General features: G+C 38.4%; 1 protein-coding gene across 1 annotated transcript in view; it reads left to right on the top strand.

Moving 5' to 3' along the window:
* Nucleotides 1-1,203: 1,203 nt before the first annotated feature.
* LOC109032101 (sodium/potassium-transporting ATPase subunit beta-2) overlaps nucleotides 1,204-15,825 on the top strand; it is a 32,173-nt gene continuing 17,551 nt past the window's right edge. Inside the window, exon 1 of the mRNA XM_019044058.2 lies at nucleotides 1,204-1,657. Within this exon, the coding sequence (XP_018899603.1) occupies nucleotides 1,516-1,657 (142 nt within the window). The 5' untranslated portion in view covers nucleotides 1,204-1,515. The remainder of the gene's footprint in view (nucleotides 1,658-15,825) is intronic.

Raw genomic sequence — 15,825 nt, 5'->3', positions numbered from 1 at the left:
TACACAACACAAGAAAAGTTTATAATAAAACAACACAAAATAATAAATATAATGACCTGAACAGCCGATTAACTGCAGAGGTTTGCAACGAAAAAATTGATGGGGATTTGATTATTGACTCCAATTAAATTTCTAACGTTGGGTCCGAAAATACTTAGGTAAATTGTTTCGCCATGCCCACCAATTTTTCACGAAATTGAGATTCTCCTTAAAGAGGGTTCTTTCGAAGAGGAATACATTTTTTGGGAAACTGGTGGATAAGAGAGCAAAAACGAGGTCATTTTCGAATTCGCTGGCAAGTATTCATAGGAAATTATTATCTCTAAGAGATTTTCCCCGCTGTCTGATGATGAGATCTATCTGGTCAAATGGAATAATCTGTCCATACATCCGTTTGTTGTGTGTCTCAAAAGACGAAAAAATTGTTTTATTTATTGCGCAGATATTTATTAAGACAACTTTCATTTATTTTTGCCGCTGAATAACCCCCCCCCCCCCCCAATCATCCACGCAGAAAATCGACCAATGACGAAAAGTTACCGTGGAATTTTTTAATTTATTCGTTAAAAATAAAAAGATAAATAAATAAATATAAAAATTCTAATCACTCTAAATTGCAGATTGGTGAAAACGGTTCTCCATTTTCGACATAATTAAAGACTACTAACTAAAAAAAAACAATCGGGCCAAAACAAACAAACAATTAGCAAACAACAAATTAGCCAAAACAATTAACAACAACAAACAACAAGCCAACAACAACAACAACAATTACAATTTAGCCAAAGCTCCCTAAATTAATTCCTCTCTCGCTTGAAACAAGCTAAAAATCGATGCTGCCAAATGGGGGAAAGCAACCACAGTTGTAAAAGATATTTGCGATCGTATTAGGAGTGGCGGAATCATAAAACTATGTCAAATCAACGCAATGCGCCCCTCACCTCTCGGCGAAGACAGATAAGGGACGAACTGGCAGATTACGTCAATTCAAAAAGAGGGTGAAGTGCATAGTAAACATCGTAGTACTCACGATAAGACGTGAGTACTACGATGCGTAGTGTGACAGTCTGTGATTGGCCCTTACCGTCTCCCACCCCACTGCAGCTTCATTCATCTTTTGCTAATTGCGGGAAACCTCCGCTTCCGGGGATAAGCGCCACCGCTCCAGCCGGCGGGCAAATATGTGTCATCCGGAAACCTGGAATTCTGTCTGGAATCTTCACAAGGAATTCACAGGTGAGGTGTGGAGTTGAGAGGTGCAGTGCAAGGGAAAGTTCTATTGTTCGTGAGGCAAGGCAACGTGGCAGGTGGAGACTCTGTCGTGTTTGGTTGTCGAGGAATAGGCATCGCAACGGCGAACGGCCCGCCAGATCAGTGTTTACGTGCTTTCATCCGCTTGGAGACGTGTAATTTTTATCCTCTTCTATACTCAAAATGTTCATAGTTTAGTGATCCCCTCTTGCTAAGCGCAGTGTTCATACTTTAGTGTAGTTTAAGTGATCTATTTAATATAAAATGACGAAGGATAAACGTGTTTCGTTGAACTCGGTTCAGTTTTCTTTCAAGCCCGAGGAGTTACCCTTCAATGTTCGACTCAAAAGGTTTCTCTACAACCCAGAAACGCATGAATACTTCGGAAGGACGCCCATCAGTTGGGGTGAATATTTATTTTCTATCTTAATTTTTATGTTCCCGATTTCTATTTGCGTGTTCTCGGAAATCTCTCTTCAATGCACCTGTGTAACACCTTTGCGTAACGAACGCGGTAGAAGAGGGCGGGGTTGTTGTAAACAACGCTTGAATTCCACTACAAGCTATGAATGCGTGGCTGTTTTCCACGCATTTTCTAGTATTTTATTACTAGCATCTCTCTTTACTAACTTCAGATCATACAGCTCCATGCTTCAGTGTTAGAATTCTTTTGCATTTGGTTCAATGAAAGTGTTTCGGTATTGCTGATTCATTAAGTGAGGTTAGGTTTATTGCTGATTGGGCTGATCACTGATCAGTCACCTTGCACTCAAACTTAGATAATTTCATGACTTACTTTGTCAATCTCCAGCAATCAGTTGTCTTTTCTTTTCCAACCAAGCAGAAAATTTTCAAAATGAGAGGCAGATACTGAGGTAATTTTTTACCTGAAGAAACTCCCACCCATTAATTTGTAGCATGAATACTGATTAATCGTTATGTTTGACGCGTACCGATTTGGCCATAAATTTATAGCTTGGAATGAGAAGCACTGCTTATTGATGACTCTAAGAGTTTAATGTTTGGTCAGGTAAAAAAAGCATTGTTTACAATAAGATAATTAATTCTGGGCTAAAAAATTGCTGTTCTCTTCATTCGGAGAAATCAACAGGTAGGGTTGGGACTTCTTAGAAGTCATGAATCTTTACTCTGTGAGGAGCCGCTTAGGTTAGTCAATACCTTACTTTTATTTTATGTGGTGGTTTCTTTAATTTAGACAGTCAAAGATGAAAGCATGGATACTTACCTTTTCCATCTCTCGAAAAGTTGATCACCTTGATGACCAAAAGATTTCTCTTGATTAAACGGTTTCCAAATGCCTACCTAATCTCAGTTTCATATAATCAGAGGTGGTTCGTATTCTGAAATATTTAGACAGAGAAGATGCAAAAATGACACTGACTTTATGCTGTACTTTTATCTGTCAAATCGTGTTATGATACATTTCCTCATCAAAAAGACCATGCCCTGCTCGTCTCAGAATATACCTGTTTGAGAACCTTTAGAATGTTGACATGTGGCGTTGCAGATCTGTAGGATAAGATAGTAGCCCCATGTGTTATTCATTTACTTGCCTCTCAATCACATCTTAATTTTCCTCAAATCTATCAGTCCCTCCCCCTCGCAAGGAGAATCAGCATCTTAAAAATCAAATATGTGCCAATATAAGTATCACTCCGCTAAGCAACTGTGTAAAGCTACAAAGTAGATTAAGAAATGGGAGTTTCTTCAAATTTTTTTCTTTTTTTCCTGAATTTTCTCAGACTTTTACCTAGTCCAAAAAAAGTCTATTTCTGATTAGGATGATTTGAAAATTTTTCATCTTTGCAAAATTGGGGTGGAGATCAACCAATTTTGCTTTGCACAGCACTTTATTGATTACTCAGAAAAATTTAAGATGAGCATTTGATCCCTGCTTATCTCCTTATGCTTCTAGTGAAAGAGACCCTAGCAGCAGGTGTAGTTGATAGTATTTGGTTAACTGTCAGTCATTCCCTAGTAGTCAGGCAGAACTAGTCGACTAGTCTCAAGAAGATCAAAGTCACTCCTGTCAGTTAAACAAACTTATATGGTCAAAGAAAGATTAGTCTCGCAACACATTTCCTATGAGTGCCGAGAAGAAAGTAGGAATTAAGAATAGAAATTATATTCTATGGATAAATGCTTACTTAAGACTCTTCTAAGTAAGTATGCACGATAGATCAATTTAACGAATCACCCCAGGGAAGATTTCTGGCGCTTTTCATGCATACATTCACCCAGTGGCATGACTTATTATGTTGAGCAAACTATTCGAGCTAGATATTAAGATGGCTGTGTTTAAAAGTTTAGGCCCAGTAATCCTGATTGCTGTTGTGCCGCTTCCCTGCTCATAAATGCGTTGTTTTTTTTTTTTTTTTATTTTTTTTTTTTTTATTTAACTAGCCCTCAAGGGCTAATCCCATCTGCTCATGAACCAGTTTGAGCCAATCCCTAACCTATTTTTATATTTAACCTTTCCCCTACCAGTCCCTATAGACCAAACTCCTTCCACCTGTAACATCTCGGTAGAAGCTCACCCTCCCCCCAGTTATCTCTCTGAAATTTCATTAATTCATTCCATACCCTATTTCTAAAAGCTCCCAATTTCAGTTCCTCCCATTTCTCACAACCAAATAAAGTATAATCTCTCATTCCCTTAAAGAATAGCATACTATCCACATCCCTAGCATCATTATATTTCAACTCTAAATTCCTTCCCTTTCTTCTATCTAATATTTCCAATAAATCCCTATCTCTTAAATCAATCAGTCCTCTCCTCATCTTATATATGAAGATAAAGACCCTGGCTTTTATCAACAATTCTATGCATAGCCAGCCTAGCGTCTCAAGCATATCAATTATCCTATTTTCCTTATCACACCCTAGTATATATCTCATGGCCGAATTCTGTCCCTTTTGTAAATTTCTAATATCCTTACTACTTGCCTCTCCAAGAAGAGAAATGCAGTAATTTAATTTCGCTCCAATTAATGAATTATAGACTAGCTTCCTACTCTCCTTCCCTATAAAATCCTTAACCCTCCATAGCATGCTAATCTTAGCTCTATACTCCTTGGCCACCTTCCCTATAAGTGTTGTGATGAGTGAACTTGATGACTCCTCTAAATTACTTAGACTAATTGGTTGAAAAGTTTCAGGATATAAGTAAATAAAGTAGGTATTATCTTAGAGCATGGTATCTTTGATACACAACTTCCTGCGTGTAATAGTGGATTGTGGGATTTTCATCTTCTTCTTCTCCACGAATTTTACGGGAGTTCACAGATGTGCGTTGAGAGATTTTTTTTTGTAAACCTGTTGAAATTGGTTGAAATACAGGAAAAGAAAGAGTTTTTTTTATTATTTATTTATTTATATACCCTAGAAACATAGGTACTTTTTTCTCTGTCAGAAAATTTTAAATTTTTCCCCAGTTTTTTGGCCGTTTTTGTCAGGAAAATTTCAGGGAATTTTACAGGGTGTCTAGCACCAGGATTTTCCCGATTCCATCAGGATTTAATCCCGATTTCATCAGGATTTGAGGAAAAATTGGTCGTAAAATCAGGATTTGAGAAAAGTCGGCCGTCCGATCGGATTGTTTTATCGAGCTATTTTTGTGAAGTTACATTCGCTTCTTTTTCTCCGCAAAAAATCAGGGTTTGATCAGGATTTGGAAAAATTATGAAATCAAGATTTTGCAGTCAAAATCAGGATTTCCCAAAATGAAAAAAAACTACTTAGATACCCGGGATAAAAACTCGAAACTTAGCGGACGGTGCTTTTAGATGCCGTGCTGATTTTTTTCGCTGAGTGTGAGTGTGGGTTGTCACAAACTCTCCGCTACTAGCGATTGGTATTTTAGCTTCACTGTCTCTAAAATCCCTGTCAGTGTCTCGCTTGGGTATCTTTCCGTGAAACAGAGGGGGCGGCCTGGAGTCCCCAGGAATTAGAGCTATCCGGTCGTTAAAGACGCCGGTGTCACTTATGACGCACATTCCCCGTTGCTAAGTTTCCGCCGAAAGCTTCGTCTTTCCATTCATCATTTAGAGGTTCAACTCTGCCTCGCCCCTTGTCAAGATAGCGCGGATCCATTGGATTACATTTTGCAATATAGAACCACTATCTCCGGCTCTTCCCTAAAAACGCCTTTCTGCATAAAGAAACCAATGGAACATGTGTTGTTTCTAAAATGAGTCGGAAATAGTGGTTCTTCATTGCAAAATGTGGTCCCATTCTTCTAACTCCTGGGATGTGTGATGGATTCCCGAATTACCTCAATCAATTTTCCTTGTATTCTACAAAACTGTTCGGCTTCCCAGGAGAATTTCTAGCTATCTTACCTTGAGGTCGGATCCTAATTGTTTCAGAGCGGGAAATAGGGAAAATGGAGGAGCTTTTTTTCTCTTTTTATTATTCTCTTTAAATCGGTGGGTGTCGACGGGAAAGGGGCATTAAGTATAGTGCTAAAAAATTCATAAGTAAATTGAGGGGCTTGGAGGACATCGCGCATAAGTGCTTTCTTTGAAAAAATGTGACATTAATGTTTTCAAGTAAAACTGGTCTTATTGGCCATTGCATATTCTGTGAAAAATTCGCTCCCGAATTCCAATTTTTAAGCATCAAAAAGTCAGTTGGAACTTTCCTCTTGCCTCAAGGATCCATGCCATTTCAAAACTTTAAATACGTTATATGTATCTTGAAGTACCTAGCAAAACAATGGTTGCCTGGGACTGGTTCAGTAGGGACGGAGGGGGGATGGGACTTAAAGCGTGGGATTAGCCCTTGAGGGCTATTTGAATAGTAAAAAAAAAAAAAAAAAAAAAAAAAAAAAAAAAAAAAAAAAACTCCCTAAAGCCCCACAATTAATGCCTCCACTTTGTAGAAGAGAAAGGTGTCTTACAAACCTTTCCCATAAATGGTGGGCCAAAAAAAAATATGATTGATGTTCACGCTCTGATGTGTTGGAAAATAACTTTTTAAATTTTTAATTTGCCATGTGTTCATTGTGCAGGGCTCAAAATTGTCGGCTGAAGATACAATTTTGTTTTTTTCATCCTCCTAAGAATGAAATAAACTGCTCGCAAATAATGTTTTTCAATACGTACTTAGTGCGTGATATCCGTCGTAAACTCATTTTAGATTTCTGACCTCACTCGAGGAATATCGGTACGTCTCATGCACAAATGCCCTCATTTTCATTTCCGTAAACTGTGCCATTTTTAGTATCAGATCTATAGAACATTTTCTTTATATTTTTCGGTTTTCTGAAAATATTCAAAGTTTGAATTTTTTAGATCAAGGTTCCCGCTAATTGAGAGGAAAAGCTTTCCTCGGATGTGTGTACGTTCTTTTCTTTTTTGTTACTATTGCCGAACTTGGGGCGTTTGAAAGCAGCAGTTTAGTTTTGCCGTAACGCTTCCCCCTACACTCCGCTCTTCCTGGACTCCCTTTTTTCCTGAGGGAGACTTCGGTCTTAAGTGTATTCTAAGTCACGCAACTCGGGGGTCAGGGCGTTTAACTTCACCCTGCCCATCTACTCTCAAAGGGGATTTTATCAAGGTCACGTGTCGGCGGATCTCGAATCAAAATCAGTGGCGCAATGCGTACAGTACTGCCGTGCTAAGGAAAAACGCCGTATGAACCTTCAGGCGTTGCCAAATTTCCTTTGATAAAATGCGAATTTCTTGGTAAACTTTAAATATGTTCCTCCCAATTTTTCAGATAATTTTATTCGCAATCTCACCTAAAGATTCTGAATATTTAAAGGAAAAATACTGTAACTTTCCTTAAAAATAAACATTTTATTGAGGGAAATTTGGCAACTCTCGAATGTTCATACGGCGTTCTCCCTTAGCACGGCAGAATAGCCTGAAGTGGTGAGCATAATACGCAAACTTCCCCTGTGAAAATAAATGCAGTCGATAATTTTTGTTCTAATTATTAATCAAACTTTTCTATCATGTTTTTTTTTTTTTTTTTTTTTTTTTTTTTTTTTTTTTTTTTGTGGGATGTGTCTTTAATCCCTACAAGTGATATCAAAATGAGCTCGCTCATACTGCATCTCTTCCGATCCCGGATCCTGACCCCTCAGAAGATATGAGCGAGTAGAAAATTAATGAAAAATCATAAATAAATAATGGGATTCTACATTACTTACAAGACACTTCAGTTCACAAATTCCGAGAAATCTAGCAGAATCATCTGACGCACAGTTAACCTTTCTATCGTGTAACTTCTTGCTGAATATCCCCTAAATTACTTACTCTGGTCAACAGTTTTTTTTTGGATTTGCCACAAATTTCATATCTGATTCCAGGGAGATTTTTAGCGCCAATTTCGAAAATGACCTCAGTCATTCTCTGGATTAGTCGAATTTTCCCGAAAAAACCGGAATTTGTCCTAAAAATTGAGCTTTTCTAGAGGACATTCAATTTCCTGGAAAAGTGCACGATGGAGAAAAACCAAGTCATTTTCGGATTCAGCGCCAAAAAGTTTACGAAGTTCCGGCAAACCGACTCGTGTTGACTAGTTTTTTTCATTTCGGTAAAAAAAACGCAATGATTAATTCATCAAAATCCGTATTTCTCCATGTCCAGGTCGCTGCTAAGTATGTTTTTACCATGAAATACTCATTTTTGAATCGCTGCGTTCAGACCAGTATCGAAATTAAAATCCTCGGCGGAAGAATTTCGGTGAAAGCACCATGAACACGTTTCCACGGAGAATAAAATCCGGAAGGGATAGGTCACCAGCTTGCGATGCGTATTTCGAGAGGCCCGCTGTTAAAAGCCTCATTTCTTGGCGGGCAGAATCGGAGCGGTCGGGTCTGCCTGCGTCAAATCTAAAAACGGAAAACGTTTTGTTGTAGGCCCGTTCGCCTTGGTGTCACGATGTTTAAATGGAAGTTCGTTTCTGAGCAGCGCTCCATCTCACAAATGCACTTATTTATAAATGACGGTTCAGCGGGTATCAGGTGTAAAAAAATAATTTTTTCAAAAGCTCGTCTTATGCTACACTGGAAAAAAAACACATTGTATATCTAGAGTCCAGACTCTTAAAAACATCGACAAGAAAAAATACTCTTGACTCAATCGGATTTTTGCTTAAATCAAGAACCAAGCCTCTTAATTTGAGCGGATTTCCTTTTGATTTAAGCTTGAATCTGATTGAATCAAGAGTATTTTTTCTTGTCAATGTTTTCAAGAGTATGGACTCTAGATCCAATGTGTTTTTTTCCGATGTAAGTCCGCTTCCTAGGCTAGCGTTGTAGTTTACTTTTTATGAAGTCTTATAAGAAAGTTAGGATCATTTTTACCAAACAGTAACGAGGATTATGAGAGATTTTGACGTGTGTGATTATGCGATCGAATACTTGTATCTATAGTCGATTTCCGGTCGTAAAGGAAACTCGCTGTAGTCTGAATTCCTTCAATCCCATAATCTGTCTATCCTCTCACGTAAGGGAATGACCGTATGATTATTAAATTTTGTCTTCTTTACATCATAAATTAATTGAATTACACTCTAAAAAGAAATAAGTATAATGTAAAGAAGAAGTTGCAGAAGAAGAAGACATTCTATCAGTTTTCATAATTTTTTCATAGAGGCAACGGTTGAAGTCGAAAAATACTCATCTCCGGTCGCAACGTTGCAAGCCTCCATTCATGCTTTGTCTATTTTTATTTATTTTTTTTTTTATAAGAAACTATCTATTAAATGCTAGAGTTATAGAGATTCTAGAGTTATAGATTTTTCTATAAGGAAACAAAAAAAGAAATAAATTTTTCAGAAAATTTGAAATTTGCAATGGCGGTGTGCATTTTTGGACTTAGTTATCGATACGTCGAAATGTCTACCTCTTGGTTTTCCTTCAAACAAAAAAAAACAAAAACAAAAAACCCGAAAAACTCATTCCACGACGTCTCCAGAAAATGACCATTCCTATAGTGCAAATCCTTTGCCGCACCCGCACAGGCCCGCAAGCTCATACATGCAGCTAGTAAATTATCTGCGGGCCCTAGACGTGTTAAAAGTTAAAAGTGCTCGAAATCGTGGCGGCAAGCGCTTTGTCGGCGCGAATGCAGAACACTGAAAATATACACATAGGTAAGCCGCATCTTGTAACTTGTAAGGTTGCCAACTAGGGCCCTCCCCCGGCCCCCTCCTCCCACGCACTAGGCATTCTCCACGACCCCACGCGAACACCATAACTTTTTTTTTTTTTTTTTCTCACTCTCGCTACGAAAGCCCTCTCGTGTTGTCATACAACCCGAAAAGTTTGATCTTGATCGGTTCGGCTATGGCTTCCCTAGTCCCCATCCGATGTTTCTAAATCTCTGTAGTATTTGAAAGAGAAGTTTATAATCGAGAAAGTTTGAACACTAGGCCTCCTAGAGACCCTTTAGACTGAGAAAAATTCCGGCAAGGGGGGGGGGGGGCTCGCCATCCTTTGACAATTGACTTTTAACCGCAGCATTTGATGCCAGTCAACCTTGCTACAAAAGCTAGACCTGCAAAGATTTCGAAAATGGTGAGGGGAGATGCAAAATTGATCTGAAGATTTATGGACTGTGATGAATGCTGAATGAGCCAGTTCGGCTGAATTTTTTTATTACATATTATGAAAGTCCTTGGTGAAATGAGTATACAGAATTTTTTTCAGATTTTTTTTGAGCCCTCTGGCCTGAGAAATCTTACTTCAAAAATGCCAAAAATTGAAGGTCTCTGAAACGCTGTTTGAATCGCGCGGGCTGAGAACTGACGTCACACTATAGGTGGTGACGACCCTTGGTTTATTCCGAGTTAGTCCGAACAATATGGCTGCTGCCCGGTTTGTTTATTTAGCGAAAGTTTCTATCTGTATATTGTGATTTAGTGGTAAAATTTGACGAGAAATTTGTTGAAACATTTGGTTTCGTCCGAAATTAACTCTTTCTTGATGAAAAAAGGCGTTAAAGTTCGCGAAATTTATTCACCGGGCGTCCGCGAGTGAGCATCGGCTATCGGAAACGACGGGCTCGTAAACAAACGAAGATTGATAACAGGAAGGATCCAAACAACTCGGAATCTTTTAATTTGTTTGGGTTGATACCTTCGCAAGTCTAGTTGGAATGTTGATTCAGCCGTGGCACTCACCGGAAAATTTCTTCCTCAATCGGACCTTTGATGATTTATTGTCGCATTAGCTTTGAACTGATTAAATATAAATGACACCATAAAGTGTCATTTATTAGTGAATCAGAGATCAAAGTATAAATTTGAAGCTGCTAGAGCAGTAATTTCATCTGGCAAAACTGATCATGCACCTACATGCAAAACCTCCTTAAGACGGATCTGAGAAACTTTGAGTCACCAAAAGGAGGTATTCATATTCACTTATTCATTACGCACACAATTTTCTGCAACTGGTGGAATTTCTTTGCTAAATTAGAACGCTTAAGAGAAGGTACTGCTAGTAGAAAATATGCGATAATACCTATCTAACCTACATTACCGGTGTATGCACTAGAGTGGTAACGCATAAAGAACAGACACGAACAAACACTGAAGGAAAGGGCAGGAGTGGATTAAGTTACTGAAGTCTCTAATTTACTTCTGAACTGTTAATTTGAAGAACCATAGGACACATCTTTGATGTGTAATCACTTGGTACGGACCAGAGGAACCTTGAACTGTAATCATATCGGTAAAGTTTGAGGGCTCAATAGGCTTTAATGCTAAAACAGATGAACTTCAAACTCTTGTATGAATTTGAATTCAAAACCACATACTTCAGATAAGGAAACTACAAAACACTTGATTTGAGGCGAAAATGAAAAGCGAATGATCCAAGAAAAGAATGTCTGGGTGTGAACTTATGACAACTGACTTTCTGTTTCAGAATACTCTGAATACACATCACAATGAGCCGATAGACTCTAGCTCCAGATTGTAAAATACGATAAAACTGATTTTCAGATGCTTTGTAGAAGTCAGAAATGGTTTAAAGGTAAAGAAAATTAAAAGATTCCGAGTTGTTTGGATCCTTCCTGTTATCAATCTTCGTTTGTTTACGAGCCCATCGTTTCCGATAGCCGATGCTCACTCGCGGTCGCCCGGTGAATAAATTTCGCGAACTTTAACGCCTTTTTTCATCAAGAAAGAGTTAATTTCGGACGAAACCAAATGTTTCAACAAATTTCTCGTCAAATTTTACCACTAAATCACAATATACAGATAGAAACTTTCGCTAAATAAGCAAACCGGGCAGCAGCCATATTGTTCGGACTAACTCGGAATAAACCAAGGGTGGTCACCTGAGGTGTGACGTCAAAAATCGGCGTTCGCGCCACGGCCCGGATTCAAATAACGTTTTTGAGGGGCACGATTTTAAAATCGCATTTTCTCCCCTTAGCAATTTTTTTCAAAACTTTTTATTGTGCTCATCGTTTTTCTGGTGAAATTTTACATATAGTGCAATAGCTTTTAAGCCAATCCCTCACCAGCCGAACTGCCTCATTGCTGAACTGATTTTTTCGAATGTAATGAACATAGTTGGTTTTATTCAAGTAAACCGTCTCGGTATGTAGTTTGAGTAAAATTCAAGATGTGGCAAGTAAAGGAAACGACTATATCAATCTTTTTCAGTTAGGTAACTGTCTTCTGCAGCTCTGCAATTTTTGTTACTACTAGGTAGAAAACATCGCATCAAACTCTTGGAAACTTCCACGTCACACATCTTATGGCTTCACTTTGTGACCTAGGCAGTTCGGAAGAGCTTAAAAATTAAAATTACCCATTATTTTTCTTACCGTTTCCCGTATTGTCTCGAAGGTCACGGGGTCCTCTGAAAATTTTTCAGGAGGGGCCTGACAAAACCAGGAAGTTCCAATTTCAAATAATCGTGGTCACCCTAATAAGAGGATCCAGTCATTTTGGACGGAAAGGGTGAATCCATTTCTCAATGCTAAAAATCCATAACAAGTGCAGCAGGTGACAACCGTCAAAAGTTAGTGATCGATCACCCCTCCTATCCAAAGTTGCCGCCATTTTTGGAGCCTGGAAGGCCTAATGTCCATCCTTACAAAAATTTAGTATTTGAGATCATATTGACAACCATGTTTTCCGGGAACTACCAGCCATCGGCAATCACTCACTATCATTTCCACCCCTTCTCTCTCGTGTTCATCCCGCATTTCACCCTGCCTTTCCCGGGCTTCTGTTTACCGAATAACCCTTTCTTCATTCCGATTACCTGCAATGCCGAGCTATGCGAAAACAGCAGATATATTCAGGGCTTCCAGTTTGGAGTTAAGGTTGTTTTTCCTAACAAGTGGAACTCAAGTTGAACTTTCAACCAAAGTTTCTACTTTTTAGGAGACTGTAAAAACTCAATCCGCACTCGTCGTTCAGATTGTGCGAAGCGAGTGAACATTTTCTTTTTCGAGGAATAGATCTATCTTTTTTCTTCCCGTTCATTTATTCATTTTGGTCTCGTAAAAATTTGCCCCTAAATTTTCATATTTTTTGCAGAAAGGACAAGGGGAGTCGGAAATCGTATACATGCATGCACAGGTTAATAGTTTCCTCAATTTCGATGCCATTCCTGTTAAGATTCCGTTGGATTTTTTCCTTACCGGTTTTTTTTGTTATCCTCAAACTATTGGTATTTCAACGCGGGGTTTTTTTTTTTTTTTTTAAAAATAATGATTTATGGTGTATTTTTTTTTATAAATTTGGCATGCATTACATTTCCTCTAAAAACGTTGCCGGAGTAGTTAATAAAAATTAATGAAAAATTAATTTTAAAAAATCCTCTAGGTAGTTTGATTGTGCGAAAAAGATGCAAAAAAAAGACAACATTAAAACTCGATAATTTAAAATTCTCTTAATGTTATACGCTCATCTCATTGCTATATTGTGAAAAGGTGTGTTAAATGCGTGTAGATTTTCATCCAAGGATAGAAGCCTCCGAGAGTAAAAACGGTCTGAAAGTATTCGAAGCAGAAGCAACTTGAAAATTTTGTCGTAGAATCCTGGAAAAATTATGAGAGAAGTTTTTATGCATCTCGAAACGGATATATCCCAAAGTTTAATTTTTGATTGGTCAGTGTGAAACTGTGCAGGCTGCCAGTGCTCATACATGAACTTTTCTCTGCATTGAGCTTAATATCGTGTAGCCACTCGTAGCCGCGAAAGTCGATTGTGCTGATACCATTGATTTAGAGCCACTCAGAAGGTCGTATCAACACGATTTTGCTATCAGTGTTTTTACGGATTCTCGTAATTTCATTAATCAAATGAATAAAATAGTTCTCTCGTGGGTGTAAGTACTTGCTTTCATGGATACACTCTTCGCCTATTCATTCCTCTCCAAAACCTCCGTGTTTCCTGTTCTGCCGTGTCATCGAATAGAGCCGTAACGACCTGATTTTCGAAGTTGAGTTTCCTTCAAAATCATACCAATCCAATTTTAAATAAATCGACTGATTTAACTAAAACATCAAAATTTGTAACACCATATCCGTTTAAAAGCGAGGACTCCTTGAGAAAACAGCAAAAACACAAAAGTTCACGTTACCTACTTCAAACGAAACAGCAGAAAGTTCACATTATTTTGCGAGAGAGTAGTATATCCCCTGCTGACGAACGTAAGGAAGAAATAAATGAATGAAGAGCAGTTTTGGAAACACGGGTTAACGCCGTATGAATATTCGAGAGTTGCCGAATTTCCTTCTATGAAATGTTTATTTTTAAAGAAAGTTATGAATATTTTTCCTGTAAATTTTCAGAATCTGTAGATGAAATTACGAACAAAATTATCTGAAAAATTGGAAGAAAAATATTCATAAGTTACCACAAAATTCGCGTTTTATCAAAGGAAATTTGGCTACGCCTGAAGGTTCATACGGCGTTTTTCCCCAGCACGGCAGTATGAACTCACTTCACGGCCGTGAACGCGATTATTCCCAGTGGCTGATGTGAAACATTTGTCCTACGTTCTTTGTGAGGTAAAGGAAGGACAAAACCAAAAACGCCTTCATTTTTTGTTTATGCAACACGGATACCCGTCGGGTAGAAATAGTTGTATTTCGACGTTACGATGAGTATTCCTACGTTTTCGTTGGCCAAAAGCATTTATTAACTTCAACCATGTTTTATTTTTGTGTTGCGCAAGAGTTCCCAATTGAAACAATTCCTCTTTTTACTTCGTCGTAAATTTTATTAGTTGTATAAGGGTTTTTTTTTTCTCTTTAATCACTGACTGGATGGAACAGTGAGAAGAGCTCTCGGATGATGCCTTTGACGTTCTTTTTACTGATCTGTAAGCCCCCTAAGCAGAGATGAAAACTATCATGAAATTTTTTGGAACTATTGAGGATGCATTCAGGAAGCTAAGAAACGCCTAGATTCAGACAAACAGTGATTCTCGACCTAGACATTTTTTACCCCAAGCCTAAGACATTCACGCGTCGCAAATGTTTTCATTTGGTTTAGAGGTTAGGTTAAGGCTAAATTTCTCTGTAAACTCCCCTTAGTGCCACTTCGTGTACAGCACCTCAGTAGGGTAGCACAATACTGCTGCACCAACAGGAAAGTCACCTGCGGGCCGATTATTAAAATTTAAACCAGCCCGATAAGACATCGAATTGCGATATATTGCATGGTTGAGATAGGGCTATGTCTTGTCGTGTCGGGCTGACATAGTTTCAATAATCGGGCCACTGGAATGTTTTTCCGACCTCCGAATATTGAATCAACAAAGCCGATAAAAATTGACAAATTCCAAATTTTGTGAAATTTATTCGAGCCTTTTAAAATTGCACTCTCCATCTCTGCCCCCAAGGCCTCACATTTGTTTCTACACGAATCATTGTCTCAATAAAACAACTAGGAAAGCTTTCGAAGACACGTTTTACTGAATACGTAAAGATTTGTTTATTTGCGTGACATAGACTTAGACACACACGTGTGACACGAATAGAGGAGGGGTAACTTTGAAAAATTATTCCTCACCGCGCCGCCGTCGCCGAGAGGTTCGCCTCTCTGCCAATTTTTGCAATGCTTTGGACTGAATGTCCCGTCCCCCCTCATTAGGATTCATGCAGTCCTCCCAAGCATTACAGTCTTATTTGGATTCCTGCGTTGCCAAATTTCCGCTGAAAATTGATTCACGAATGGATTTATTCACGCTGGAAGGAAATATACATCACGTCAAAAGGAACGCTGTACCGAGGAATTTTGTTTTTCCTAATTTTTCCAGATGTATTTCACTCGCACTTACCTAATTCCTTTTAGCACAAAAACGTCTTCATGCAAAATGCACGCTAAATATTCCTCGGGTTTGCAGTGAGTTGTCTTGATGACATAAGAAATATTGTGAAACTATTGTAAAACTGATAGCTTACCGTTTTTGTGTCGGCGTTTTACAAAGCCCTCCCTAGTGAAGAGCTCAAAATCATTCTCATTATCTAGGTATAAGACAGATCTGCTGAAAATAAGTGCCCATACGTTAAGAGCTCCAAATACGCAGTCTATTACGAATTTATATGCATTATTTTTTGTGTTGCTATC

Source organism: Bemisia tabaci, chromosome 7 (genome assembly GCF_918797505.1).
Source record: "Bemisia tabaci chromosome 7, PGI_BMITA_v3".
NCBI lineage: Eukaryota > Metazoa > Arthropoda > Insecta > Hemiptera > Aleyrodidae > Bemisia > Bemisia tabaci.
This window is presented reverse-complemented; position numbering and strand designations above follow the sequence as displayed.